This window comes from Trichechus manatus, unplaced genomic scaffold (assembly GCF_000243295.1).
Source record: "Trichechus manatus latirostris isolate Lorelei unplaced genomic scaffold, TriManLat1.0 scaffold00028, whole genome shotgun sequence".
Lineage (NCBI taxonomy): Eukaryota > Metazoa > Chordata > Mammalia > Sirenia > Trichechidae > Trichechus > Trichechus manatus.
Genome location: NW_004443964.1, coordinates 7,539,395 through 7,567,032, shown reverse-complemented (window position 1 = coordinate 7,567,032; position 27,638 = coordinate 7,539,395). Strand labels below are relative to the sequence as shown.

General features: G+C 47.7%; 2 protein-coding genes across 8 annotated transcripts in view; one reads left to right on the top strand and one right to left on the bottom strand.

The window, feature by feature from the left end:
* RAB37 (RAB37, member RAS oncogene family) overlaps positions 1-27,638 on the top strand; it is a 56,207-nt gene that overhangs the window by 14,089 nt on the left and 14,480 nt on the right. Inside the window, exon 2 of the mRNA XM_012554949.2 lies at positions 20,721-20,831. Coding sequence (XP_012410403.1) covers positions 20,721-20,831 — 111 coding nt within the window. The remainder of the gene's footprint in view (positions 1-20,720; positions 20,832-27,638) is intronic.
* Positions 1,355-16,337, bottom strand: CD300LF (CD300 molecule like family member f). 7 transcript variants are annotated; one of them, XM_023729258.1, is made up of 7 exons: positions 16,118-16,337; positions 7,252-7,596; positions 5,798-5,912; positions 4,954-5,066; positions 3,101-3,123; positions 2,602-2,751; positions 1,779-2,010 (listed from the first exon to the last, which is right to left on the bottom strand). In XM_023729258.1, the coding sequence occupies exons 1-7, from the start codon at positions 16,182-16,184 to the stop codon at positions 1,924-1,926; spliced, it is 900 nt and encodes a 299-aa protein (XP_023585026.1). In that variant the 5' UTR covers positions 16,185-16,337; the 3' UTR covers positions 1,779-1,923. The 7 variants fall into 7 exon arrangements, with proteins under 7 accessions (XP_023585025.1, XP_023585028.1, XP_023585026.1 ...); XM_023729259.1 differs by having other exon boundaries at positions 7,252-7,581; positions 16,118-16,335; XM_023729256.1 differs by lacking the exon at positions 16,118-16,337 and having other exon boundaries at positions 7,252-8,340.

Genomic DNA, 27,638 nt, shown 5'->3' with positions numbered 1-27,638 from the left:
AGACCACCAGAAGGTTATATGCAGAAAGTGATCAGATTTCTGCTTTACAAAGATCACTCTGGCTGCTGTGAGCAGAATTCAGGAGAATGAAGTCTAGGTCACTTGGACTAGAGTAGCAACCACAGAGACAAAGAGATGGATGGGATATGGGACATATTCTGCAAGGAGAGCTCCAGGACTCTAGAACAAAGACAGAAGTCCAGTGTCTGTAAGTACTCACTAGTATTCTTGTGTGAGTGGCACACACACACACTCTTCTCCTTACACACACAGTGCAGGGTAGTGGCCCAGACTCCAGATTCCGGAGCCAAAATGCCCGGGTTCAAATTCCAACTCATTCACTTGCTGGAGATAAAACTTGGTTCCAGTCACTGAAGCTCTCTGGATCCCAGGCCAGGTTCCCATATGTAAAAGGAGATGACGCAAGGAGCATCCTCCTGTGGTTGCTGTGAGGATACATTGGTTACAAAAGTGAAGCAAGGAATAGAACCTGCAACATAGTATCTGAGCTTGCTTTGGCTGCAGTAGCAAACTACCACAACCACCCCTTTTTATTCGCCTACAGTTCTGGAAGCCCGAAGTCCGAAATTTGTTTCACTGGGCTTACGTCAAGGTGTTGACTGGGCTGGTTTTTTCTGGAGGCTCCAGGGGAGAATCCATTCCTTGTCTTTTCCAGCTCATTCCTTGGCTCCTGGCCATATCACTCCCATCTCTGTTTCCATCCTCACATCGCCTTCTCTTTTGACCTTCTTGCCCACGTCTTATAAAGACCCTTGTGATTACATTGAGGACCCACCCTGATCATCCAGGATAATTGCCCTGTCTCATGATCCTTCAATTAATCACAATCTCTTTTGTCATTGTGATGGTTAAGTCTGTGTGTCAACGTGACTGGGCCATGATTCTCAGTGGTTTGGCAGTTATGATGTAGTTTGGCAGTGATGTAATGATGTAATTTGGCAGTTACGTAATGATACAATTAATTCCATGATGAGATCTGCTATGAGCAGCCAATCAGTTGAAAGGGAGTTTCCTTGGGAGTGTGGCCTGCATCCAGCTTGTCATCATCTGACCTCCGGTTCTTGTGACTTGAGCTAGTAGTTTACCTGCCAATCTTGGGATTTGTCAGCCTCTGCAGCCTATGAGCCAGCGGCCTGCCATCTAATCTGCTGATCTTGGGTTCGTCAGCCTCTGCAGCTACATGAATCAGGAAAAGCCTCCATCTGATACCTGACTTACTGACTTGGGACTTGCTAGCCTCTACAACCATGTGAGACTTTTCCTTGAGATAAATCTCCCTCTGTCTCTCGCTCCCTCTGTCTCTCTCTCTGTCTCTCTCTCTCTCTCTCTCTCTCTCTGTGTGTGTGTGTGTGTGTGTGTGTGTGTGTGTATGGATAGGTATACACACTTCACTGGTTTTGCTTCTCTAGAGAACTCAGACGAAGACAGTCGTATACAGTAACACTCACAGGTTCTTGGGATTAGGATGTGGGTATCCTTGGAAGGCCATTTTTCAGCTCATTACATGTGGTAACCAATAAGTAAAGATTACCTCTATTATTAGCATAAATATTATTCCCAAGGCAGCCCAGAGTATCCCTGCAGCACCCTCCCAAGCAGTGTGGCAGAGGAGAAGTTGTGGAGAAACTCCTGTTCTGACTTCCAGAAGCCCCTGAGTCTGCCTTGAGCTGGAGCTGGAGCCCGAGCTGCAGGTGATGCTGACTGGATCAGGTCAGAGGTCTCAGTCACCCATTGGTCCTGGTGAGGGGACTGGGGTCAGAAGGCAGACGAGACAGGAATGTGCACACCATGGTAGGCTCAGGTGAAGTCCCAGAGGAAGCCCTGGAGTAGCAGCTAAAGGCTTCTGATGGAGCTGTATTCTGTGGGCTCCTCGTGGCTCTCCACGGGAATGCGGGCCATGATCTAGTCCATGTTGCTGTAGAATGGCTCCTGATTCGAGGTGTCCAAAGACAGAGAAGCATAGGAAATCTCCTCCCTTGGCAAGGGGTCCTGCAATAGAGATGGCCACAGCGTCAGACAGGCTGGCAGACTCCATGTCCAGGAGATGGAGGAGGCCTCAGACGAGGATGGGGGACCTCAAGAGGCCCAGACAGACTCCCCAAGGCTTCTGAAATCAACTTCCAAGCCCTCCAGGGCCCCCTCCATCCACTCAGCCAAACACCCTGAGCTCCAGCCATAACAGAAAATCTCTCCCTCCACTCAGCCTCCAGGACTGCATTTCCAGGTGGAATCATGGGTCCGTTAGCATGTCTGGGTCCTCCCGCCCAGCACTAGGACCGAGTTTGATTGGTCTTCAAATCCCCAGCACTGAGATCTGGTATGTGGCACTTTCAAGAGCCCAGGAATGTCCTCACGCAAGTCCCTCAGGGCTGTGGTGGCTCTGCCTGGCTCATCAAAGGGGTACACACCATGACTATGCACCACAAATACACACCACTGAGTACACACCATGATTACACACCACTGAGTACACACCATGATTACACACCACTGAGTACACACCATGAGTAGACATCACTGAGTACACCATGAGTACACACCACTGAGTACACACCATTGAGTGCACACCCAAGTACACACCATAGTGACGTATTCTGCTTCCTCCTTGTTGGCCTGGGCAGAGGAGGCTGACTTGGCAGAGGCCTTTTTCTGGGAAGAAACTGGGGAGGTGCCAGTGCGGTGCAGGGTCAGGTTAGCATAGCAAAGTTCACCCTCCAGGTGCTGGATCACCTGGGAGAGGACACAGGATGGAGGATCACAAGACTCCTCCTGTGTGGGCACATGTCCCTCCTCTACTGAGGTCCACAGACCTTTGCTTCCCTGGGTCCCCTCTCACCCAGTTCCCCCCGCACCCCACTTCTCAGTCTCCTATGCCCACCTGTCCCAGCTCTCCTCCCCTCTGGCTGTTGCCAGTCCCCCCACCCTCCCAAGCCCCTCTCAGGCCCTGCAGGATATGGAGGCCATGAGGATATAGATGTTGTTTGGTACACGGTTGGGACCTCTTTGCTCCCAGGAGACAGGAATGAGGAAGGGGGAAAAGAGCCAGCCGATCTCTCTGCTTGGGTCTCAGGACTCTCACCTGCTCTGAAGATGTCCCAGCAGCTGAAAGACAAACAAAATACAGAATTAGAAAGCCCATGCCCAAGACTCTCAGGGACCCCAGGTCTGGGGAAGAGAAATGCAGAAGGAAAGAGGGGAATTAGGCTCCAGATGCAGAAATAGGAGACCTGGTTCTAATTCTGACTCCTCAGACGACACACTATGTGACATTGGTCACAACCTCTCTGGGCTCCGCAGAGACCTAACCCCACCTGCTCCTCACATCACCTGCTGATTGGGCGGCCCTGCCAGCCATCCGCTCCTCTTGGATTGAGTTTTCTTCTGCTCAACCCTAGGCTCAGCCTGTAGCTTCTCCCCAAAGTTTTGCCCATAACCCCACCATTTCTCTATTGGATGCATCCTCCGGAAGTCAGCTCAGAGTCTCACTTTCCTGCCCCAGCTACGTAGATGGCATTTGATTTGTGTCTCCTAGTCGCCTTCACCCCCCCTGAACTCTAGTTTGTCTTCAGCAGGCTGTGAGTGGCTGGGTGACTGGGGCTGCCCTTCCTTGCATCCCCTGGCTCAGCTGAGGCTGACACATGGGTGCTCGGGCAGTAAAGCTGTCGCAGAGGCACTCCAATTGGCCCCCCAAGGGTGTACGTGTTGGGTCACATCATATGGACTGGTTTTCAAGTTGCTGCTGGTTCCAGTATTTCCTCTGCCCTTTGGACCTCCCCTGCCACCTCCTATGTCTCCTGCTTTAGGGACAACAAAGGAATAAAGGTTTTCCCTGGTTTTTAGTTTCTAGATACCGAGGAAATACTTAGAACTCAGGTCTTGGACAAGATATTTGGGAGAAGAAGTAATGAGTAAGAGTCAGTCCCCTCCTAACCCAGATGAAAAGATTCCGTGGGAGGGGGAGGAGAGGTGGATCGGGCTCCATAAGAGCTTCGATCCCAGTGGGTTTGGGGGGATGACTGTGAAAATGTGAAAGTGAAGCCAGACAGGAAAAGGATTGGGTTGGGGCCAAATGTCACGACTTCAGTCTTCAGGCTCTTCCCCAAAGAGCAAGTTCAGACAGCAAGTGAGACGGCCTGAGGAAGGGCTGGGGGCAGAGGAGGAAAAACAGCAGGGGGAACAACCAGCCTTTCTGAGCAAACCCAGAGGAGTCTGTTCATGTGTGTATACATCCATGTGTGTGTGCGTGCATGTGTGCGTACCCTGTAGGCACGCATCCATTTCTGGTTTTGGGCCTTGACGGCAGAGGTGGCAATGGCCTTGGGCAAACGGTCCAGTCTTATGTGTGTGTGTGCACATGTGTACATGAACTTGTGTCCATGTGTGCATGCATGTGTGTTCATGTATATGTGCATTTTTGTACATGCACTGTGTACATGCATCTACATATACATGTGCTTGTGTGTGTTCATATGTGTCCATGCACATGAGTGTACATGCACATATATTTGTACATGCTCACCTGTGGAGGTACACATGTGTGTATGCACTCGTATGTGTATATGCCTCCCTGCACCCATGTCAGCTCAGTACCTCCTTGGCAGCCACACAGATTCTGCTGAAGTATCCAAGCACCGAAACCCGGCTATCTGCCTAAGGCCATTGCCATCTATACCACCAAGAGCCGAAATCGGAAAACAGGGAAGGAGGAGGGTCAGAGAGAGGAGAAGGCAGTGATGTGCACAGCAGGCACCTAGCACCAAAACCCCTTGGGGCTCACCTATAAGCTCCAGGCCTCCCCCCAGGCTCTGGGACCGCCAGGTGCCAGTCTTTGCAGTCTTGGGGCCAGATGATCCTCGATGACAGCACCAGCCATCGGCCCCACACACTTCCGACTGCCCCAGCCCCAGCCCAGCCTCAACCAGGTCCTCTCACCTTCCTTCTGTCGCTTCACCAACCTCCAAGCCAGGAGTGAGGCTGCCACCAAGAGAAGCAGCAACACAGCACAAATGAGGGGAATGAGGGTGCTGAGCTCCAAGATCTCAGGCCTGGAAACAACAATTGGAGGAGGCCCCTGCATCCAGGGCTCACCTCTCGCCTCTGGGCCCTATCCCAAGTGGGAAGGGCACACACGTCATGACCCGCAGGGAACCCCCACTCCTAGGCACCCTCAAAGATAGTAAACAAGGAGACGAGGGTTCCACAAGATGGTTTGAATGTGTCTACAAGCCTAACAGGCTCCTAACAGGTCTCTCTGCTTCTACACTTTGTCCTCTATTATGGATTGAATTGTGTCCCCAAAAAATACATTTTGAAATCCTGGCCTCTATGGCCATAAATACAATCCTGTTTGGAAATAAGGTTTCCCTAGTTATGTTAATTAGCTCACACCGAGTAGAGTGGGTCCTAAATCTAATCACTTCTGAGTTATGAAAAAAGCAGAGACACACACGAGGGGAGACAGACATCAAGGAACGCCACGGAACACCAAGCTCAGCACAGTGCCTGCCAGGTAGACATTACCTCAGTAAAGGTGAGTTGAAGAAATGCATGAATGGACCAACCCACAAACCTACCAACTGCTCTGAGATCCAGGATGGGAGTCTGCAGGGGCTAGAAAGACACTGTGTGGCCTGAGAGCAAACGGGACAGCCCCTCTCCCCCTCCCCCTCTCAAAGGAGCCTGAGAGTCCGAGGCCAAGCTCCAGTTAGAATCTGGGATGACGAAGAGTTCCCCCATTGGAGGATCACAGGGAACAGCAGCATCTGAGCTGGCTTACCTGACATCAGAGAGCCAGCTGGTCATAATAGGTGAGGTTGTGTTCTCCTCTGGGGTGGCTGGTGCTGTAAATATGGTGGAGGTGGAGGTGGTGGTGGTCCGCATCGTAGTCAGTGCTTGGCATACAGACAAGATTACACACCATTCTGCCTGCTGACCTACCCAGCCCTGCACATGGCTCTGAGCCCATGGAGTGGGGTTGCCCTGGCCTGAGGAGCCTGGAGCAGGGCTGTGAGGAGGGGGCTGCAGTCTGGATCTCTCATATCTCCCCAGCCTCTAGGAGCCTCAAGAGCCTCAGAAGCAGGTGGGGCTGACACAGGGGCAGAGAGGACCTTGATCAGGCCTTGGGAGGGCTGGAGGGGGCCCAGGAAGAGCCTCAGGACAAGGGTGGCTGGAGTTCACCTGGATTTTAAACACTTCCAATGCTTATGACAGCTCCTCAGCCCATGCCTCCCCCCAATCTTATTTATCCAGCAAGGACAGGGTGGAATGGAAGCTTGCCCAGTGCTGTCAACATATACCCTACATCTGTGACTTCTAAGGTCAGAGCTAGTCCTGAACAAAACCATAATGTTAAGAAGAGCCTTTACCCTGGGCAAGTTTCTAAGCTTCTAGAATGTGGCTTCTCCAGAGTGTTGTAAGGATTAAGTTAGATAATGTACACGCTGCACATTGCAAACTGTAGCATGCCTCACTGGGCCAGGTGTGACTGGGGCTGTGTTGACTGTGGTGCCCCAAGTGTCCCAAGAACTGGTGCTGCCCATCGAAGGGTCGGTAGAAGTGGAGCCCGATAGATAAACTCCAGCCAAAGCACTGGGACCTCTAAGCTGACCTTCCGAGGAGTGTTTGCCTTCTAGAAAGACTTAGGAAGAGACATTATTAGATCCAAATGTATAAATGGCTGACAGTGGGATTTCAGACACCAGGAAGGCAGCTGTTTTATTGTAGGGGCCTTTCCAGACCTCAGAATTAGACCACAGCAACCCAACTATGCTGGACCTGTGTCTCCCCCGAGGTTGGATATGCGATCTGGGGTGGGAAGAGGTAATGAAGTCCCAGCCCAGAACTCCACAAAGAGCAGCCACACCTGGGCACCAGGGGTCCAAAGAAAGCTTGGGCTGGGATTAGGGTCTCTGGGTCCCATGGAAGGGGGTCCCTTTGACCCATGAACTAGAACTGGGGACCATCGCCTTGTTCTCTATGGGTAAGAGACTGAGCTGTGCAGAGAAGAGAATGTGCCCAGAAAGGCTTCATTCCATCCCAGAGGAGCCCTGGGAGCCATGAGAGACCATGTAAGAGAAGCCCCTCCCAACCCCAAGCGGACAGTGGGGGTCACTGATACCCTGGGGCTCAACCACCCTATGCCCTGGCCACAGTTCAGTCACTCAAGAAAGCCTCAGGGACTAGGACGGAGCAGGCACTGAAAGACACATCCACACAGACACACACTCTTACCTGGACCAATTGACACTTTAACAGGGACTCCAAGGTCAGACCCGAATCTCTCAATCCCGCACCGGTAAAAGCCTGCATCGTCTTCCCTGAGCTTCTCCATGGTCACTTTGAATGTGCGGTTTTTCTGACTGTCCCTGATGGACACGCGGTCCTTCTTCACCTCCTGCTCTGACCCAGTGGTTTTAACAAGGATTTGGCAGCTTCCCCAATCAGCTCCTCGACACCACCACTTGTAGTAGGTCTCCCATCCAGGGTTATAACCACACTGCACAGACAATGAGCCTCCCTTCCGGCCATTCACTGCACGTGGACCCGACATGGAGTAGCAGCCTGGAAAACATAAATCTATGTACCTGTCACCTCCCGTCCTGAGGGGTGGGCCGAAGCTTCCTACAGTGGGAATAGCTCCCAAATCCAAATGCCTGATGAGTTGAATTACAATCAAGGATGGAATATACTTTCCACAAGACAGACCTTTTGTCCTTTGAAATGCCATTGGCCAAGGCCCCCATTTAAGTCACTGACGAGCATAACTACTGATTTCAAAAGAAATAAAAATGTTGACACTGAGCAATAACAGCTTTCTATAATTCACCACTACCCCTGCCCTATGGCCAATATAATCTTTATATTTCAAGGGATGTCCTTTTGTGTGTGTGTGTGTGTGTGTGCGTGCGTGCGCGCGCGCACCCGCGTGCTTTAGGTGAAACTTTACCAAGCAAATTAGTTTCTCATTCAACAATTTATATACACATTGTTTTGTGACCTTGGTTGCAAACCCCACCATGAATCAACGTTCTCCCCTTCCACACCCCAATTCCCCATTTCCATCCATCCATTTCTCCTGTCCCTTCCTCTTATCATTGCTTTCGGGCAAGTGTTGCCCTTTTAGTCTCACAGACATGCTTGAACTAAGCAGCACATTCTCACGTGTCATTGTTTGTTTCATAGACCTGTCTTACCTCTGGCTAAAGGGTGACTTTAGGAGTTGCTTCAGTTCTGAGTTAAAAGGGTATCTGGGGGCCATAGTCTTGGGGGCTCTTCCAGTCTCTGTCAAACCAGTAAGTCTAGTCTTTTGTGTGTGTGTGTGTGTGTGTGTGTGTGTGTGTGAATTTGAATTTTGTTCTACATTTTTCTCCCACTCTGTCCAGGACCCTCTATTGCGATCCCTGTCAGAGAGGTTGGTGGTGGTAGCCGGGCACCATCTAGTTCTTCTGGGCTCAGGCTTGTGGAGGCTGTAGTACTTGTGGTCCATTAGTCCTCTGGAATAATATTTCCCTTGCGTCTTTGGTTTTCTTCATTCTCCTTTGCTCTGGACGAGATGCGACCCGTAGATGTATTTAGATGGCCGCTCACAAGCTTTTAAGACCCCAGATGTTTCTCACCAAAGTTGAATGTAGAACATTTTCCTTATGACATTTGTTATGCCAGTTGACTTAGATGACCCCCACAATCATGGTCCCCAGACTCAGCCCCAGTAACTCAGTCCCTCAGGGTGTTTGGATGTGTCTATGAAGCTTCTATGACTTTGCCTTGGTCAAGTTGTGCTGATTTTCCCTATATTGTGTACTGTCTTTTCTTTCACCAAAGTTAACACTTACCTATTATCTATAGGGTTGCTATGAGTCAGAATCAACAGGTTTGGTTTTTTGTTGTTTTTTTTTTTTACTATCTAGTTAATGATTTCCCCTCCCTTGTTACCTTCAAAGATTGTTTCTTTCTGTGTGTAGTTCTTTTCTTGAGTTTTTTATAATAGTGGTCTCAGACAGTATTTGTCCTTTTGTGATTGACTTATTTCACTCAGCATAATGCCCTCCAGTTTCATCTATGTTGTGAGATATATTGTGGATTCATCATTGTTCTTTATTGTTTCATAGTATTCCATTGTGTATATGTACCATAATTTGTTTATCCATTCGTCTGTTGATGGGCACTTAAGTTGTTTCCATCTTTTTGTTATTGTGAATAATGCTGCAATGAACATGGGTGTGCATATGTGTATTCAGGTGAAGTTCCTTATTTCACTAGGATGTGTTCCTAGGCGTGAAATCTAGGAATGTCCTTTTGCAACCATCTTTGTGTTTTACTGGTCTTTTGCTGTTTTTGCCATCGAGGCGATTTTGACTCATAGCGACCCCATGTGACAGAGTAGAATTGCCCCACAGGGTTTTCTAGGCAGTAACCTTTGAGGGAGCCGTCTTAGTTATCTAGTGCTGCTATGATAGAAATATCACAGGTGGATGGCTTTTACAAAGAGAAATTTATTCTCTCACAGTCTAGGAGGCTAGAAGTCCAAATTCAGGATGCCAGGTCCAAGGGAAAGCTTTTTCTCTCTGTCGGTTCTGGGGGAATGTCCTTATCATCAATCTTCCCCTGGTCTAGGAGCTTCTAGGGGCCCTGGAGGTGCAATGGTTAAGAGCTTGGCTGCTAACCAAAAAGGTCGGCAGTTCGAATCCAAAAGCCACTCCTTGGAAACCCTAGGAGCAGTTCTACTCTGTCCTATAGGCACTATGAGTCGGAATTGACTTGATGGCAATGGGTTTTTTGTTTGTTTGTTTGTTTGTTTGTTTTAAGGAGCTTCTCAGCGCAGGGACCCTGGGTCCAAAGGATGTGCTCCCCTCCTGGTTCTTCATTGTTGGTGGTAAGAGTTCCCTCTGTCTCTCTGTTTGATTCTCTCTTTTATATCTCAAAAGAGATTGATCAAGATACAACCTAATCTTGTAGATTGAGTCCTGACTCATTAACATAACTGCCTCTAATCCTGCCTCATTAACATCATAGAGGTAGGATTTACAACAGATAGGAAAATCACATCAGATGACAAAATTGTGGACTAACACACAATACTGGGAATCATGGCCTAGCCAAGTTGACACACATTTTTAAAGACACAATTCAATCCATAAAAGGAGCAGATGGCCAGATCTTTCTCCCTCAGAGAGGGTGGGTGAGTTCCAATCACCAGCCTTTCGGCTAGCAGCTGAGCACTTAACCTTTGCACCATCAGAGGTCCTTTATATGTTGGTCTGTTGTTGTTGTTAGATGCCAGCAAGTCAAAATAACTAATGACTGGACAGGGCTGTTCAATGCAGGGCTTCCAACTGGTTTAGTCCAGTTCAAGCCCCTACTGAGAATTTGCATTTCCACCCCAGATATACTGAATCAGAATCTACGTTTTTAACAAGATCCCCAGGTGATTCCTATCTTGTTACAATGTACATTTTGATTCAGTGTATCTGGAATGGAAATGCAAATTCTCAGTAGGGGGTCAAATCAGAACCAGTTGGAAGCCCTAGTGCAAGGGCATGGTCAGCAGAACAAAGTTACCTCAAAGATGTCTATGTGTTAATCCCCAGAACCTGTGAATGTTACCATATATGGCAGACGGGCCTTTACAGGTGTGATTAAATTAAGGCTTTTGAGATTAGGAGATAATCCTGGATTATCCAGGCAGGCCCAATGTAATCTTTGTAAAGTTATCCATAATTTGCTATGATCCACGCAGCCCTTGCATAGCCAATAAAACACAGGTAAACATCTCTCTACTATCCTCTGCTTTCATCCAAGATCCATCTGACATCAGCTATGATATCCCTGGTTCCATGTTCTCTTCTGAATCTGGCTTGAATTTCTGGCAGTTCCCTGTCGATATACTGCTGTGGAACTGGAATGTATGAAGTATGAATCTAGGAAAACTGGAAATCATCAAAAATTAAATGGAATGCATAAAGATCGATATCCTAGGCATTAGTGAGTTGAAATGGACTGGTATTGGCCACTTTGAATAGGACAATCATATGGTCTACTATGCCGGGAATGACAAATGGAAGAGAAATGGCGTTGCATTCATCATCAAAAAGAACATTTCAGGATCTATCCTGAAGTACAACACTGTCAGTAATAAGATAATATCCATACTCCTGCAAGGAAGACCAGCTAATACTACTGTTCAAATTTATACACCAACCACTAAGGCCAAAGATGAAGAAATTGAAGACTTCTACCAACTTCTGCAGTCTGAAATTGATTGAACATACAATCAGGGTGCATTGATAATTACTGGTGATTGAAATGTAAAAGTTGGAAACACAGAAGAAGGATCAGTAGTTGGAAAATATGGCCTTGGTGATAGAAATTACACCGAGACCACATGACAGAATTTTGCAAGACCAATAACTTATTCATTGCAAATACCTTTTTTCACTTATTCTGCTTGCTTGCTGCTTGCTTAATGTGCTCTTTTATATCTCAAAAGAGATTGATTTAAGACTCACCCTACAATAATACTGCCTCATTAACATAACGAAGAAAACCCATTCCCAGATGGGATTATAACCACAGGTACATTGTTAGGTGCCCATGAGTTGGTTCCAACTCATAGCCACCCTGTGTACAACAGAATGAAACACTGCCTGGTCCTGTGTCATCCTCACAATCTTTGCTATGTTTGAGCCCATTGTTGCAGCCACTATATCAATCCATCTTGCTATCACCAAGGCCATATTTTCCAACTACTGATCCTTCTTCTTTGTTTCCAGCTGTCACATTCCAGTCACCAGTAATTACCAATGCATCTTGATTGCATGTATGATCAATTTCAGACTGCGGAAGTTGGTAAAAGTCTTCAATTTCTTCATCTTTGGTGTTAGTATTTGGTGCATAAATTTGAACAGTAGTGTATTAACTCGTCTTCCTTGTAGGTATCTGGATATTACCTTATCACTGACAGAGCTGTGCTTCAGGATAGATCTTGAAATGTTCTTTTCGATGATGAATGTGACGTCATTCCTCTTTAATTTGTCATTCCCAGCATAGTAAACCATGTGATTGTCCAATTCAAAATGGCCAATACCAGTCCATCTCAACTCACTAATGCCTAGGATATCGATGTCTATATGTTCCTTTTAATTTTTGATGATTTCCAATTTTCTTAGATTCATACCTCATACATTCCACATTCCAATTATTAATGGATGTTTACAGCTGCTTCTTCTCATTTTGAGTCATGCCACATCAGCAGATGAAGGTCCTGAAAGCTTTACTCCATTCACGTCATTAAGGTCGACTCTATTTTGAGGAGGCAGCTCTTCCCCAGTTGCGTTTTGAGTGCCTTCCAATCTGAGGGGCTCATCTTCCACCACTATATCAGACAATGTTCTGCTGCTATTCATAAGGTTTTCACTGGCAAATTTTTTAGCAGTAGATCGCCAGGTCCTTCTTTCTAGTCTGTCTTAGTCTGGAAGCTCCACAGAAACCTGTCTACCATGAGTGGCCCTGCTGGTATCTGAAACACCAGTAGCATAACTTCCAGCATCACATCACAGCAACACACAAGCCATCACAGTATGACAAACTGATAGACAAGTGGTAGACCACAGGTATAGGGGTTAAGATTTACAACACATATTCTTGAGAAACAAAATTCAGTCCATAACATGTAGGTGGAGGATGGGGAGAGATGCCACAAAGGTTCACACTGGTGACTTGGTTCCTCATTACTGCTCAGCTGTGATGCTAGCTTCATTGAGCTTCAGACAGATCCTCCCCATTGGCTTCAATCGCTCCCAAACTACACACACGCACACAGATACTCTCACACACCCACACTCATATACTCTCATATTCTCACACATACTAATTCACACATATGCTCACACACATACACATTCAACACACCCACTCCGACGCTCACAGACACACACTCACGCACTCACTCATACTCACACATGCTCACATATACTCATGCACTCACACACAGACCAATACTCCCATGTCTGCTCATGATAAGTTTCCAGACATCAGAAAAAAGCACCTTGGTGTGTACTCCTCGACTTGCAATTTTATCTCATCACAGAACTGTGTCCAAAGGTGGCCTTCCCCATTTTTATGCTGAAACTCTGGACCAAGCCACCACAAACCATCCCAGTTCTGTCTTTATTAGCTTTGTGATCCTGGGAAAATCATTTTTCTTCCCTGCGGTGTGATGAATCACTTTTATATGGCCTTTATCACCATGGTCTTGTAACTCCCACCGAATCATTGGGTGGGGCTATGCAAATGAGGTGCTTGTGGGCCACAAAGGAGATTGGATATCTTGCTAATAATGCAAATAAGGTGTATGGTACCCTTGCGGGGGGGGGGACCATGCAAATAAGGTGTATGTACCCCTAATGAGGAGATTGGTCACTTTTGCCATCCCACTAGGCTTAAAATGAGCCATCCCAGAGGTGGTGGGGTACTTCATTACTACCAAGAAAGAAGAGCTAGGAGTAGAGCACATCCTTTGGACATGGAGTCCCTGCACTGGGAACCTCCTAGTCCTAGGAGACAGAGAGAGAGAAGCTGTAACATGGAAGACAGCAAGAGACCTCAGCACAGCAGTAGCAAGAGCGATAATGGCTCAAGATGGCAGGAACCAGGAGTGGGGTGTCTCCGGACACTTATCAGCAAAGCTAAAGGAGCTTTGTAACACTTGCCTGAGCAGGGCAAAAGCTGAAGGGCCAGAAAGTGGTGTGCCTGCGGGCATGGCTGAGAAGACGCTGTCCTGATCGAAGAACTGTATCCTGAGTCATTTCTGATCCTGAATTGTAACCTGTTACTTCCCTAACAAACCCCATAATCATGAGTGTTGTCTGTGAGTTCTGTGTGGCCATTGCAATGAATTATCAAACCCAACAGAGGAGTTGAAAGTGCTGTGGAAGGGACAGTTGATGTCAGAACTGGTAAAGAGTTTCGAGAGAGGAGGTATGTCTGACCTCCGCCTCATAGGAATCAGCCTTGAGCTGTTGATACTCTTAATGATTAATCTCTCCCGCTTGTGAAGTTAGATGAGGTCTGACCCCTCCCCTATGCCATTTTTACATTCCTTGAGACCATTTCGCCAAACGGATAATAATATCTGCCTGATCCGCAGCACCCACTGTGTTGAAGCACATGATGAAATCATGCTGACTTTTCTGTTCCTCAAACATGCCAAGGCCAAGCTCGTTACCACCTCAGAGCCTTGCACTTGCCATTCCTATGCCTGGAAAGCATTCCCTGATCTGAAGTGCCTAGCTCCTTCTCATCTTCCAGGTCTTGGCTCAAATGTCTCCTCCTCAGGGGCGTCCTCTTGGCCTGCCCTATCTAGAGCACCCACCTACCTGCATCTCACTATGTCAAATCATCTTCTGTTTCCCTCACAGTTCTTATCATTTCTTGAAATTATCTTTCTCAGGTCCAATGACCAGCGGAATGAATGATAAAATTAGACTATGTGAAAAAGTCACAAACATAAAGAGTTGTCCTGCTGCTGTGGCTACCCCCTTCCACAACCTTACATCCACGTGCATGTCAAATGCTACCCAGAAAATTTTCTCAGGAGAATGCTACTGCTGCCCAATTCTCCCTCCTCTCCAGTTTTTGTTTTTTTTATCAATATATTATTCACACACCGTGTAATTCGTCATTTTAAGATGTACAATTCAGTGATCTTGAGCATATTCACAAAGTGGTGCAGCCATATCCTCTATCTAATTCCAGAACATTTGCATCTCCCCAAAAAGAAGCCCGGTATCCGTTAGCAGTCACCCCACATCCCTCCATGCCCCCAGCTCCTGACAACCACTAACCTAGTTTCTGCCTCTATAGATTTGTCTATTCTAGGCATTTCATATGCATGGAATCATATGAAATGGTTGGCTTATTTCACTTAACAAAACATTTTTCAGGGTTCATCCATGTGGCAGCATGAATGAGAACTTCATTTCTTTTCATGGTTCAATAATATTCTGTTGTATAGGTATACCACACTTCATGTATTCATCCATTAATCTGACTTGTGTTTTCAAAGGATCATTATGGGGAGTGAGAGAAAGAGATGGATGCCCCCCAGGTTTGCCTGAGCACCTGGAAAGATGGAGTTGCCAAACGCAGAGTTGGGGAATACTGGGGGAGGAGAGGGTTCAAAGGGGAAGATGGAGACATGGGTTTTGGTCAGATCATGTTTTAAATATTTAGTAGACATCCAAGTGGAGACGTTAAGTAGGCAGTTGGATATAGAATTTTGGAGTCCTGAGGAATGTTCGAGTTAGGGATACAGAATTGGGAGTCATCCACACAGAGATGGTATTTAAAGCCATGAAAGCAGATAAGATCAATGAGGAAGTCGTTTAGATAGAGAACAGAAAACCAATGACTGAGCCCCTGGGCATCCAACACTTAGAAGTTAAGGAAATCTTCATTTTTCATCAAAATGATATTCATCAATTTAAAGGTTACTTCAGCCCTCTATCTCTGTCCACATCTCACCCCCTCCTTTTCCCTGTGTTCCCACCAAGCCTACCTCCTCTTGACTTTTCTAGTCCCTTGACAACTTCTATCGTTTCCTTCTGCCCCAAATGCCTAGAATCACCTCTCCCTCCCTGCCTGGATAACTCCATCTTTCCTTTCTTCAAAGCCCCCTACATCCTCGCCTCTTCCTCCCAAGCCTTTCCTTGCTCATAAGGCATCCACAAAAGCGACAGTCCAGGAGCAGGTATTCACCAGCTCTCCTGAGCAACCAGGCTTCTCTTCATTTCCCTGACCAGGGGGGCCAGTCAGTCTGTCTATTTTGTAATGTCAGCCCCTGGGTAGTCAGGAAGTATGCCTGGTGCTACGTTCACTAGGAAGACCGTGCTCAATATTCCTGCATTGGCAACTATAGGCTCTGAATGAATGAGTGAGTGGATGGAACACACTAAGCTCATAATGTTATTTGGAAGAACTACTTAGAAACAGGATCAGCTTCTTGGCAGGATACCTTCCTGCTGCCCTCCCCTCTCTGCCAGCCACTACCTCTTGCTGGAGACGCTTCTCTCATGGATGCAGACCCAAGCCCCGAGTTCACCTGAAAGCCTGAAGAGGAGGGGGATGAACAGCAGCAGGTGCATTTTCTCTTCCAACCAGTCCCCCATGCTGGAGCCTCTCAGCAAGAACAAACCAGAAACTCAACTTCTTAGTCTTGCAACCCTTCTGCTTTCTCTCACTCTCTTGCACTTCCTCTTGGAGCCAGTTCCCACTGGTGAATAAGACTAAAAGAGGAAGGAATTGGTGAAGTTTCAGGGCAGTTGGCAAGAAGTCATGGGGATCATGAGCTTTTGAGAAATACCTCCCTATCGGGAACCAGCATGGGTTTTCTCTAAAAAGAGAACTTCACGATCCCTTCCCTGCTTTGTGGGGCTTTGCAGACCCAGACCCATTGTTTCTGGGTAGTTCTTGTCCAATCCTCCTCTCCTGGTGGGAAGGCTGGGGCAAGGTGACCCAGCTCCACTAGAGGGGGTCTTGGGGACCAAAGGACCTGTAACTTTGAGTGCAGCCAGATTCTGAGGGACCAGGTGGTCAGGAGTTCAAAAGAATTGTGGAAGGCTTGGGGCCAAAGCCAGAACACCAGAGAACAGATTCTAGACCAGAGACTAGAATGAGGGGCTGAGAGGCCTATGAGGGTATCAAAACCTACACGACAAAGAAAGGGGATCCAAGAGTAAGGAGATGCGAGCCGGGAACTACTGGTCCAATGGACAAGAGGGGCAGCTCTCCAGAGAACATACCGGAAACTCTCACTGCTGTGCCCAGCCCACCAGGTGAGACTCCATGGATGTCCACACCAACCTGGATCCTCCAGAAACTTGTTGATTGTACTAGGGGCCCCACCATGAAGAAACCAGCTCACCCTCCTGACCACGGCCCTTCCTCCCACCCGCCACCCCATCTCTGTAATAAAATATTTGTCGAGGTAAGGAAGAAAAGAGAAAAGAAAGTAGTAGCTTTGCCTGTCTTATCCCCTGAAAACCTTGCCCATCCCCGAGTCTCCCCTCCCCAGTCAAGGGCCCAGCAAGCCCTCGGGATCAGGCCCAGAAAAGAATGGAGGGGCCTTTTTCACATTGTGCACCTGGAACTACTTTTGCTATGTGTCACACATGACCTGGGACATTTTCAGGAGTCAGTGAGCCCCCCTCACATCCTAATCAGGAACAAGCAGGTGTGCAGGAGGGTAATTTGCAAAAAAAAACAGCAGCTGATAAGGTGGGGGTATTACAGGCTGTGGCCTAGATGGCCTCTGGTGGGAGGAAGGACTCGGCCCCCCTCGGGTCCCCACTGTTCTTTTAGCACACCCTCTGCACAGGGCAGTGGACAGTTACGCTGAGGAACATCGTCCTCTGCAGACAGGAAAGCCTTGACTCCCAGGGAAAAAGAAAATCAAGAGGATGGGCAGCCCTGGAAGACAGGGGGCAGCTGCTTTGAGGGCCATGGAGTAACCCTTCCTTCTTGGCGGTGGGCAGCAAAGAGGAAACAGCCTCTGAGCTTCTAGAAGCCCTGCCTGTGGCCCAGCCCTCTGATCCTGGGCCCAGCCTAGCTTGGGAGGATCCCCTTTGAATCAAGAATGGAGACTTATTAAAGTGGCTCTGGGCGGTGGCATATAAGTTGCAAAAGTTTTCCCTCTATCATTTCTCTTCTGACCTTGTTTCTGGTAACTTCTGTCAACCAGAACACTTTATTTCTATGCAGCCAGATCTATTGATCTTTTCTTTACAACATCTGAATTTCCCGTGTTAAGAAGGTCACTCAGAGCCAATTTATGAGTGTTGTAACCGCCCCATCCATTGAGGTTTTCTAAATGCTGTCCCTGAATCCTGGAGTTGCAGGAAAGAAGCGTACTTATCAAGAGCCTAGCTTCCACAGAGAGGACTCCACTGAAGTATAATTTAGTGTTAGGCCATTAGGCCTTGCTTTTATCAAGGGTCGATCCCAAAGCTATCGGAAACACTTTGCCTCTTCTGCAAAATCACAATTGCCCATTTGTTATTCAGGGTCCCTTGTATAAGAATCCACATAACAATATGAAATACCTAGAACAAGCAAGTGTATAGAGATCTAAGTTCATTAGTGGTTACTAGGGACAAAGGGGAGAGAGAGGGGGGAAAAGGGGAACTCCTTGCTTAGAGGACACTGAGCTTCTGTTAAGGGTGATGGAAAATTTTGGAAACAAGTAGTGGTGATAATTCAAGAACAAAATGAAAACATAATTCACATCACTGAATTGTATGGGTAGAAAAAATGGTGAACTGGCATATGTTTTGTACATATATGTTTACCATAATAATCCAAAAAAAAAAAGAATCCACATAATAAATTTCTCTTAGCGTCGCATGCCAGGAATAAATCCTCGTTGACTGAAATGCCAGGCTTTCTTCGTCAGATAATGAGTACCACACCACCATCTTGTTTCCCATTTTGTCTTGACTGCCAGGAAGTCTAGAACTAAACACAATGCTCAAACGCAGTAACAACCTAGCCTCACTCCAGGGTGGAAGATTTGCAGACACACACACACACACATCTTTCCTTTTCTTTTCTCAGGCATTATCTTTCACTGCCCAGTTGTATATGTGGGTTTTGTTTTAAGTCATTTCGAATCCCTTTTGGAAGTAGGCAAGGCGTAAATACAGACATAAACAAAACGACTCCAGAAGAGAAAATAAAGACACTTGTGTGAACGGTGGCAAGGCTGACAAGGAGCTTTTTGTTAGAACCCGCGATTAGTCAACATTTTCACACACGCTCTCCAAGCAGTGAAAATTGGAGCCTATGTGGAGAAACATCAGGAAAACCCCAGCAGCTGTTGAGTGGACAGAGAAACTCCATTGGGTATCTGTTGTTGTTGCTAGGTACCATCAAGTCGATTTTTGATTCATAGTGACCCCATGTGACAGAGCAGAACTGCCCCATAGGGTTTTCTAGGCGGTTATCTTTACAGGAGAAGATTGCCAGGTCTGTCTTCCACAGAGCGGTTGGTGGGTGGGTTTGAACCTTTTGGTTAACAGCCAAGTGCTTAACCATTGCATTACCAGGGCCCCTTATTGTGTCTCTAAGGTCATGGATTTAGGCAGACCTATCTGGAACATTTGAGGAGCTGAGGCTCATGGGCCTGACCCAAGGAGGTTCTGTTAATTATTATGCTTTTACTTTTTCTTTTTTAAATGTCTTTATGTTTTCGCAAGTCCAGCTAAATGCTATATCTCCTAAGCCTTTCCAACTACCCTTAATGCTTGCCTTTGGGAAGTGGCTATTGGCCACTGTAAAACTAAGGCATTTATCCACTCATTCATTCATTCATTCATTCATTGGGTGCCAACCTCTGGATGCATGTATATTTTCTCTCTGTTGCTTATAATTTTCTTTCAAATATTTCACCTGGACTCCCAGACTAATTCTTCCTCTCACTTCCTCCCACTACAGACCCCCTCCCCTGGGCAAAGTGGCCTTTCCCTGCCTTTCCAAGCTCTGTTTCTCTCCAACCCCTCCTCCCAGGGCCAAGTGTGAACTCTTCCAGAGGCACATACCCAGATATCCTGCTTCTATTTTATTCTGTAGACCTGTTTTTTTGGACTTTCCCATACAGGAGACCCATGGACACTGCTTTAGGCTGGGTCTTCCAAGAAGCAGATGTCAAGAGAGGATTAAATGTGCAAAGATTTTATTAGGGGAAACATCTATGAGAAAGAAACTGTTTTAACAGCTGTAACCAATGTGTACTGACATATCCATCCAATGTTGTCTTTATTATATTTGATGGTGGTTTGAGAGTATTGTGTTGTCACACTAGGAAAGCTAAAGAAACAAAATGGTTTCAGTTTTGCTGAAGACTGGCCTTATTAATGGACAGCTTTCCTAACAAGCGATTATTAATTTCTATACAGGTGTTAACATCTGTTTCAGGGACATGGCAGTATGTTTACATGTCCGAAGTTTTGTTTAATTCAATGATACCTCTAAGTTGATTTGTTTAAATAAATTCAGCAAATGGAAAAAATAATGAGTAGGAGCCAGGAGAGGCTGGGAGAGCCATCAGACCATGGAGCAGGAAAGCAAAGGAAAGAGGGGGGAAGGTTGAGTGGGAGCATCCTAGACTACTGTGCAGTCTATTGAAGGTTCCAGAAGGCTGTCAGGGTGTCCTCTGGTCACCATCTGCTATCAGAGGAATCTTATGTCTCCTGGGAACAGACCTGCCTTAGAACCCCTGCTAATAGCACTAGCTATTAACAGAAAGGTTGGTGGTTCAAATCTACCCAGAGGCACCTCAGAAGAAAGACCTGGCAATCTACTTCCAAAAGATCACAGCCATTGAAAACCCTATGGAGTGCATTTCTGCTCTGACACCTATGCAGTTGCCATGAGCCAGAATCAAATCAATGACAACTGATTTGGCTTTGTTTGCTTGGAAATCTGCGAGCCACATTCTCGTGGTCACCGCAGGTGTTCATTAACTTAGGTTAGGACAAGATTTCCTCTGTGCCTTCATGCCTTCTTCCCTGAATGAGACAGAAAATCAGGGTTTGGTATGTGTGTGTGTCTGTGGGCACTTAGAAAGAACTCTCTCCCACAGCCACATGATGTCTCAGAAACCTATGCCCAGCGCCGGCCCTGACCCCCCCTCTCTGCTGCAATTTCAGACCATCCTGGTGGGTGACAGTGGCGTGGGGAAGACATCTCTGCTGGTTCAGTTCGACCAGGGCAAGTTCATCCCAGGCTCCTTCTCGGCCACCGTGGGCATCGGATTCACAGTAAGCACCCGCTGGCCTTGCTGGCTCTGGGGCTTGGCTCTGGGCAGGAAGCAGGTGAACACTCACATGGGAGCATCCAAGGAAGTTTGATAAGAAGACCATTTCCCAAGGTGTAAGGGTGTTGGGAAACCACTAGCGTTGGCACAGGGCCTCCATTCCACCCCTAACATGAAGGCGGGGTGGGACTCCATCACCAGAACACAGGGACAAAGAGGGCTGTGGCAGGAGCTACCCCCTTCAGTGGTGGGGCGCAACAGCCCACAGCATTCCCCAGTGCGGTAGCCAAGGGAATAAATTCCCCCTCCCACCCCACTTTCCTCCTGCTGCCCCCACCCACCCCATCTCCTTATGGGGCTTCCCATCGGCTGAATCCAACTAGAATCTGGAAAGTAATAGGAATATCTTGACATAGATTGCTCAGGTCAGCCTTCCAGGGCAAGAGGAATCTGAAGGGGCAAGGGGATGGCTGAAGATTTTAAGCCTAGTCCAAACTTAGCATTGTCACACGGGTCCTAGGGAGCTGGCAGGCGAAGGGTTCAAGTCCAGTTTGTAGCACTCTGCCTCTCCCTGAGCACAGCTGGGCAGCTACAATTAAGAAAGCTTCGTCTATCTTTTTTGACGGGGACCCCTTTGAGGGCCAAGGAATCCTCCCTTTACCATGCTTTCTCCTTCCCCTCCAGGCTCTCAGTGACTCTTGACCTCCTGGGAGACCTTTGGAGAGAGTCTCTTGGACAGTGGCAAGAGCAGCAGGGGCTGCCCTGGGGTCTCCAGAACCCCAGTGTTCAGAGATGGGGAAGAGCAAACATCATTTCTCAGCAGCATGGGTGTTTGTGAGGCCAGCCTCTGAGTACAAGCAGACACAGGACCTGGGAGGCCACCCACAGGGCTGAGCCACAGCAGTGCTACGCAGCTGGAAGACAGTGAGGGATACCCAGAAAGTAGGCTTGCCCACTAGGTCACAGCAAGGAATGCCAGGGGGGGTCCAAGAGGGACATGGTTTCAGGGTAATTGTCCAGCAGGAGAGCCTGGCTGGGGTATGTCAGGGCCTGGAACCCGTCCTGAAACACAAGGCTCAGGACACTCTCATGACTGGGGCTGGCCGGGCTGTGGGGGAGAGCTGAGAAGGACAGGACTGAGTCCCAGCAGGCTATCCTTGAGTTCTGGGCCAGGCTGCCATGAAGTCAACCAGGGTGCCCTGGTGCCAGGGTCCCCCCACCTGCCAGGCCCAGTCTGTCCTTCAGCAGAGTGGGCACACTGTGCCCCACAATCACACCTTCTCCTCACCCACTCACATCCTTCCATGGAGGGCAGAGCGTGGCCTGGACCTGGGTGTGGATATGAAAACTCTGATTCATGCTCCATAGATGTCCCAGGGGTGGGACCTCTGAATTTTGTCACTAGTTTGGTAAGAATAGTGAGGAAAATCTCCTGTGAGAAGGAAGTATGTCAAACTGAGGTCGTGAGTGACCAAAGACAGGAAAGCCTGGGCTCTCCCTCCCTGTCTCCTCAGGGTTGGCCTTCTAGAGCTTTGGCTGTTTACTTGGCTCCAATCAGCAAGGTCAGTACTTGTAAGGCTTGATTCACTACAGAACAAACCTGTGGGCAGCTAACACTGTGTGAGGGCCAGGGACAAGTGGCATGACCAAGGACCATGAATGGGGCATATACCCAGCTCCACAGATGGGGCACAGACCCTGGGGACCTCCAACGCTGGTGATGGAGGGCAGTGGCAACAGCATGTGACAGGCTTTCTGGGGGTCACATGTGGACAGAGGTGGGGTCCTTGGTGTAGCTCACTTGCATGCCAAGAGATTCACCGCACTCACCTCTCCCTTTGGTGCGATGGGTCACTTTTATATGGTGTCTTAGGCTGGGTTCTCTAGAGAAGCAAAACCAGTAAAGTGTATAAATATATATAGAGAGAGATTTATATCAAGGACATGGCTCACATGGTTGTAAAGGCTGGAGCAACTCAAGTCTGTGGGTCAGTATAGAGGCTTCTCCTGATTCATGTAGCCGCAGGGGCTGGCAAACCCAAGATCAGCAGGTCAGAGAGCAGGGCTCTTGCTCACAGGCTGTGAAGATCGATGAATCCCAAGATCAGCAGGCAAGATCACAGGGAAGCTGCTAGCTCAAGTTCCAAGAACTGGAGGTCAGACAGACAGGAACCAACTGAAGGATCAGTGCGAGTAAATAGCCCCTGGGCCTTGCCAGAATGTCCAATTGTGTTTGATGCAGGCCACATGCCCGAGGAAACTCCCTTTCAACTGATCGGCTACTCACAACAGATCCCATCGAGGGGGCGCTCACATATCAAATCTCAACATGGAAGTGATCACAACATCATACGAGTGCCAAATTATGTCGTAACTGCCAAGCCACTGAGAATCATGGCCCAGCCAAGTTGACACACAACCTTAACCATCACATATGGCCTTTCTTACCATGGTCATGTAACTCCCACCAAATTACTGGGTGGGGCTGTGCAAATGAGGTGCTTGTGGCCCACCAAGGGGTTGGAATAGCTTGCTAATAATGTAAATAAGGTTCATGGCACACTTGTGGGGGTAGGATCATGCAAATAAAGTATACAGAACCCTAACAAGGGGACTGGTCAGTGTCATGGATTGAATTGTGTCCCCCCAAAATATCCATCAACTTGGCTGGGTCATGATTCCCAGTATTGTATGATTGTGTACCATTTTGTATTCTGATGTAATTTCCTCGTGTGTTGTAAACTCTATCTCTATGATCTAATAAGATGGATTAGCGGCAGTTATACTGATGGGGTATGCAAGATTGGATAGTGTCTTAAGCCAATCTCTTTTGAGATATAAAAGAGAGAAGCGAGCAAGAAAGTAGTGCCGGGAGAAGAGCACGCCCTTTGGACCTGAGGCTCCTGCGCTAAGATGCTCCCAGACCAAGGGAAGACTGATGCATCAGAAGAACATCCCTTCAGAGTTGACAGAGAAAAAAAGCCTTCTCCTGGAGCTGATGCCTTGAATTTGGACTTGTAGCCTTCTAGACGGAAAGAAAATAAATTTATCTTTGTTAAAGCCATTCACTTGCGGTATTTCCGTTATAGCAGCACCAGATGACTAAGACAGTCAGTTTTGCCTTCCCATTAGTATTAAAATGAGCCATCCCAGAGGCAGACAGGGGGGACCTCACTACCACTAAGAAGAAGAGACAGGAGCAGAGCACGTCCTTTGGACCTGGGTTCCTGCACTGAGAACCTCCTAGACCCAGGAGACAGAGAGAGAGAATTGTAACACTGGAGATGGTGCAAGATGGCAAGAAGTGGCAGCAGAGAAACAGTGACAACAAAGCCAGGAGCCCAGCATAAGACAGCACAGTGGGCTTCCTGGCAGAGTGGGGTGCCTCTGGACACTTGTCAGCGGAGTTAGGCTTGCTGACCCGTGGAGCAAGAAAGCTGAGCACCTTCAGGCAGGAGGCTTCCTGGTGGAGTGGAGTGCCTCTGGGTACTTACTGGCAAAGCTAGGGAGCTTTGTAACCCTTGTCCGAGCAGGTCAGCTGAAGAGCCCCAAGGGCCTGAGGGACCGAGGGACCGAGGGACCAAGGGCTGAGGGGCCAAGGGCCAGAGAGAGGCCTGCCTGTGAGCACCACTGAGAAGCTGTCCTGACCAAAGAACTGTATCCTGAATGGTTTCTGATCCTGAATTGTAACCTGTTACTTCCCTAATAAACCCTGTAGCTATGAGTATGGTCTGTGAGTTCTGTGTGGCCATTGCAATGAATCACCAAACCCAACAGAAGTAGAGTGCCATGGGAGGGATGGCTGGTGTCAGAATTGGTGAAAAGGTTGCAGGTTGAAGGTATGTCTGATTTCCACCTCATAGCCATCAGGCTGGGGCTGTTGATCTTGATTCTCCTTCCTCCTTGTGAAGTTAGAGGAGGTCAGGTGCCCCTACCGCTCCATTTTTACAACTCTACAGGCCCCCTTCCTACCACTGTATCCAATGCTACAGTTGCAGTTGCCATCAAATGGCCTCCAACTCATGGTGCTTCCATGTGTGTCACAGTACAACTGTGTTCCATGGGGTTTTTAATGACTACTTTTCTAGAAGGAGCCCTGGTGGCTCAGTGGTTAAGAGCTTGGCTGCTAACCAAAAGGTCGGCGGCTCAAATCCACCAGCCTCTCTTTGGTAATCCTATGGGGCAGTTCTACTCTGTCCTACAAGGTCACTATGAGTCAGAATTAGCTCGACAGCAACAGGTTTTTTTTTTTTTTTTTTTTTTTTTTTTTTTTTTTTTAGTTTTCCAGAAGTAGATCACCAGGCCTTTCTTCTGATGCACCTCTGTGTGGACTCAAACCTCCAACCTTTTGGTTAGCAACCGAGTGCATTAACTGTTTGCACCACCCAGGGACTCCATCCAATACTAAGGACCCTCCATTCTGGTTCAGAGAGGTCTCTTTCTGTCCCTCTGCTCAGAGATAAAGTCTCCCATGTCATGCTAAGCAAAGGGGCTGGAGGACATTGAGGCCTCAGTGGTCTGGGGTTCTGCAGTCCGTCATGTACACAGAGATTTAAACACTACTCATTGCTAGCAATTTACAAGGACCCTATGGCTAGCCCTGGCTCTAGCCCAGAATTCCTATGTGCTAGTGCCTGAGGAGAAGGGCCACTGAAGCTCCCACTGGCCCAGCTCAGAGGTTGAATGCAGCCTGGGAAGGCAGGATGGAGTCCTTGTCTTCCACTCTGGAGGAGAGAGAGGTGAGTGGGCTGGCTACATGGGGCGTGCCCTCAGGCCAGCTCCTAGGACCTCACGAGCATCCCTCCCCCAAGAAACTACTAGGCCCATAGCCTTCTCGAAGTGAGACCTGCCCAGGTCCTGGGTACATGCCTCTCAAATCAAGGTCTTCCCCAACTTCTTCATCACCAGCTCCACCAACCTGGCTTCAGGTCCTGCTGATAGGTTTACTGGGGAGCTGGAAGTGATAGGGATCACATAGTAGTCTTCCTAGCCAGCCCCTCATCCACTTCAGCTCAGGTCCTCCTTGTGACTTCTCGCCTCAGTTTCCCCCAGACTCTTCAGTCTTGCCTAAATACTGCTGCAAAATCCATCTCGGCTTGCCCTCCACTCTAAACCTTCAGTGGCTCACTATTACCTACCAAATAAAGTCTAAATCTGTCCTCTGCTGGTCAAGATCTTGCAACATTTAGACCAGTGGTCTTCAAATACTTGTTCAGTGCACATAAAAACCCCAGGGGGAAGCTAATCTGAAATGTGGACTCCTGAACCCACCCACAGAGATGCCGATTCCACATGACTGGGTGGGGGCCTAGAATCTGCACTTTGACATGCACCCTGGGGCCTGTGATACAAGTGGTCCATGGGTCGTATTTTAAGAAACTCGAGTTTAGGCCTCATCCCTGTAGCTCTGGCCTACTTTCCCCTCCATACCTGACCCTGCCCACACAGGGTACGTGTGCTTCCCCTAGCTCTGGGCTTTTGTTCTGTCCACCTGGAATGCCCTTTCTGCTCACACCAGGTATCATGGAGGCCCTCCTGGATCTCCTCGGCTGCACACAGGTCCCCCCTCTGAACAACCAGGAAGTTTTCATGTGACACTCACCGCCTGCTATATGAGTGCAGTGTGTGAGTGTGCAGGGTGTATATTGTGGTGCAGGAGGGCAGGCATATTTGCTTGGGAGATAACATGGGGTGGGTATTCATTTTGGATTTCTGTGAAGTATGTATTTGGGAGAGATGAGAGCTGTTAGGGGTAATTTAAGGGGTGTTTTATTTGGAGCCCTGGTGGCACGGTGGTTAAGAGTGCAGCTGCTAACCAAAAGGTTGGCAGTTTCAATCCACCAGCCGATCCTTGGAAGCGCTACGGGGCAGTTCTACTCTGTCCTACAGAGTTGCTATGAGTCGGAATCGACTCAACAGCAATGGGTTTTTTGTTTTTTTTTGGATAGTAATATGTGCATGTGGCCCCACATGTCTGTCAGTTTGTCCTATTGTGGTAGCTTGTGTGTCGCTGTGATGCTGGAAGCTATGCCACCAGTATTCAAATACCAGCAAGGTCGCCCATGGTGGACAGGTTTCAATGGAGCTTCCAAACTAAGACAGATTAGGAAGAAGGAGCCAGCTATCTACTTCCGAAAAAAATTAGCCAGTGAAAACTTTATGAATAGCAGCAGAACATTGTCTGATATAGTGCCATAAGATGAACCCCTCAGGTTGGAAGGCACTCAAAATACAACTGACCAAAAGCTGCCTCCTCAATATAGAGTCAGCCTTAATGACGTGGATGGAGTCAAGCTTTCGGGATCTTCATTTGCTGATGTGGCATGACTCAATATGAGAAGAAAGAGCTGCAAACATCAATTAATAATAGGAACATGGAATGTATGAAGTATGAATCTAGGAGAATTGGAAATTGGCAAAAAATTAAATGGAAAACATAAACATCGATATACTAGGCATTAGTGAACTGAAATGGACTGGTACTGGTGATTTTGAATTGGACAATCATCTGGTCTGCTATGCCAGGAATGACAAATTGAAGAGAAATGGCATTGCATTCATCATCAAAAAGAACATTTCAAGATCTATCCTCAAGTACAATGCCATCAGTGATAGGATAATATCCATATGCCTACGGGGATGACCAGTTAATACGACTATTATTCAAATTTACACTCCAGCTACTAAGGCCAAAGATGAAGAAACTGAGGATTTTTACCAACTTCTACAGTCTGAAATTGATCAAACATGCAATCAAGATGCATTGATAATTACTGGTGATTGAAATGCCAAAGTTGGAAACAAAGAAGAA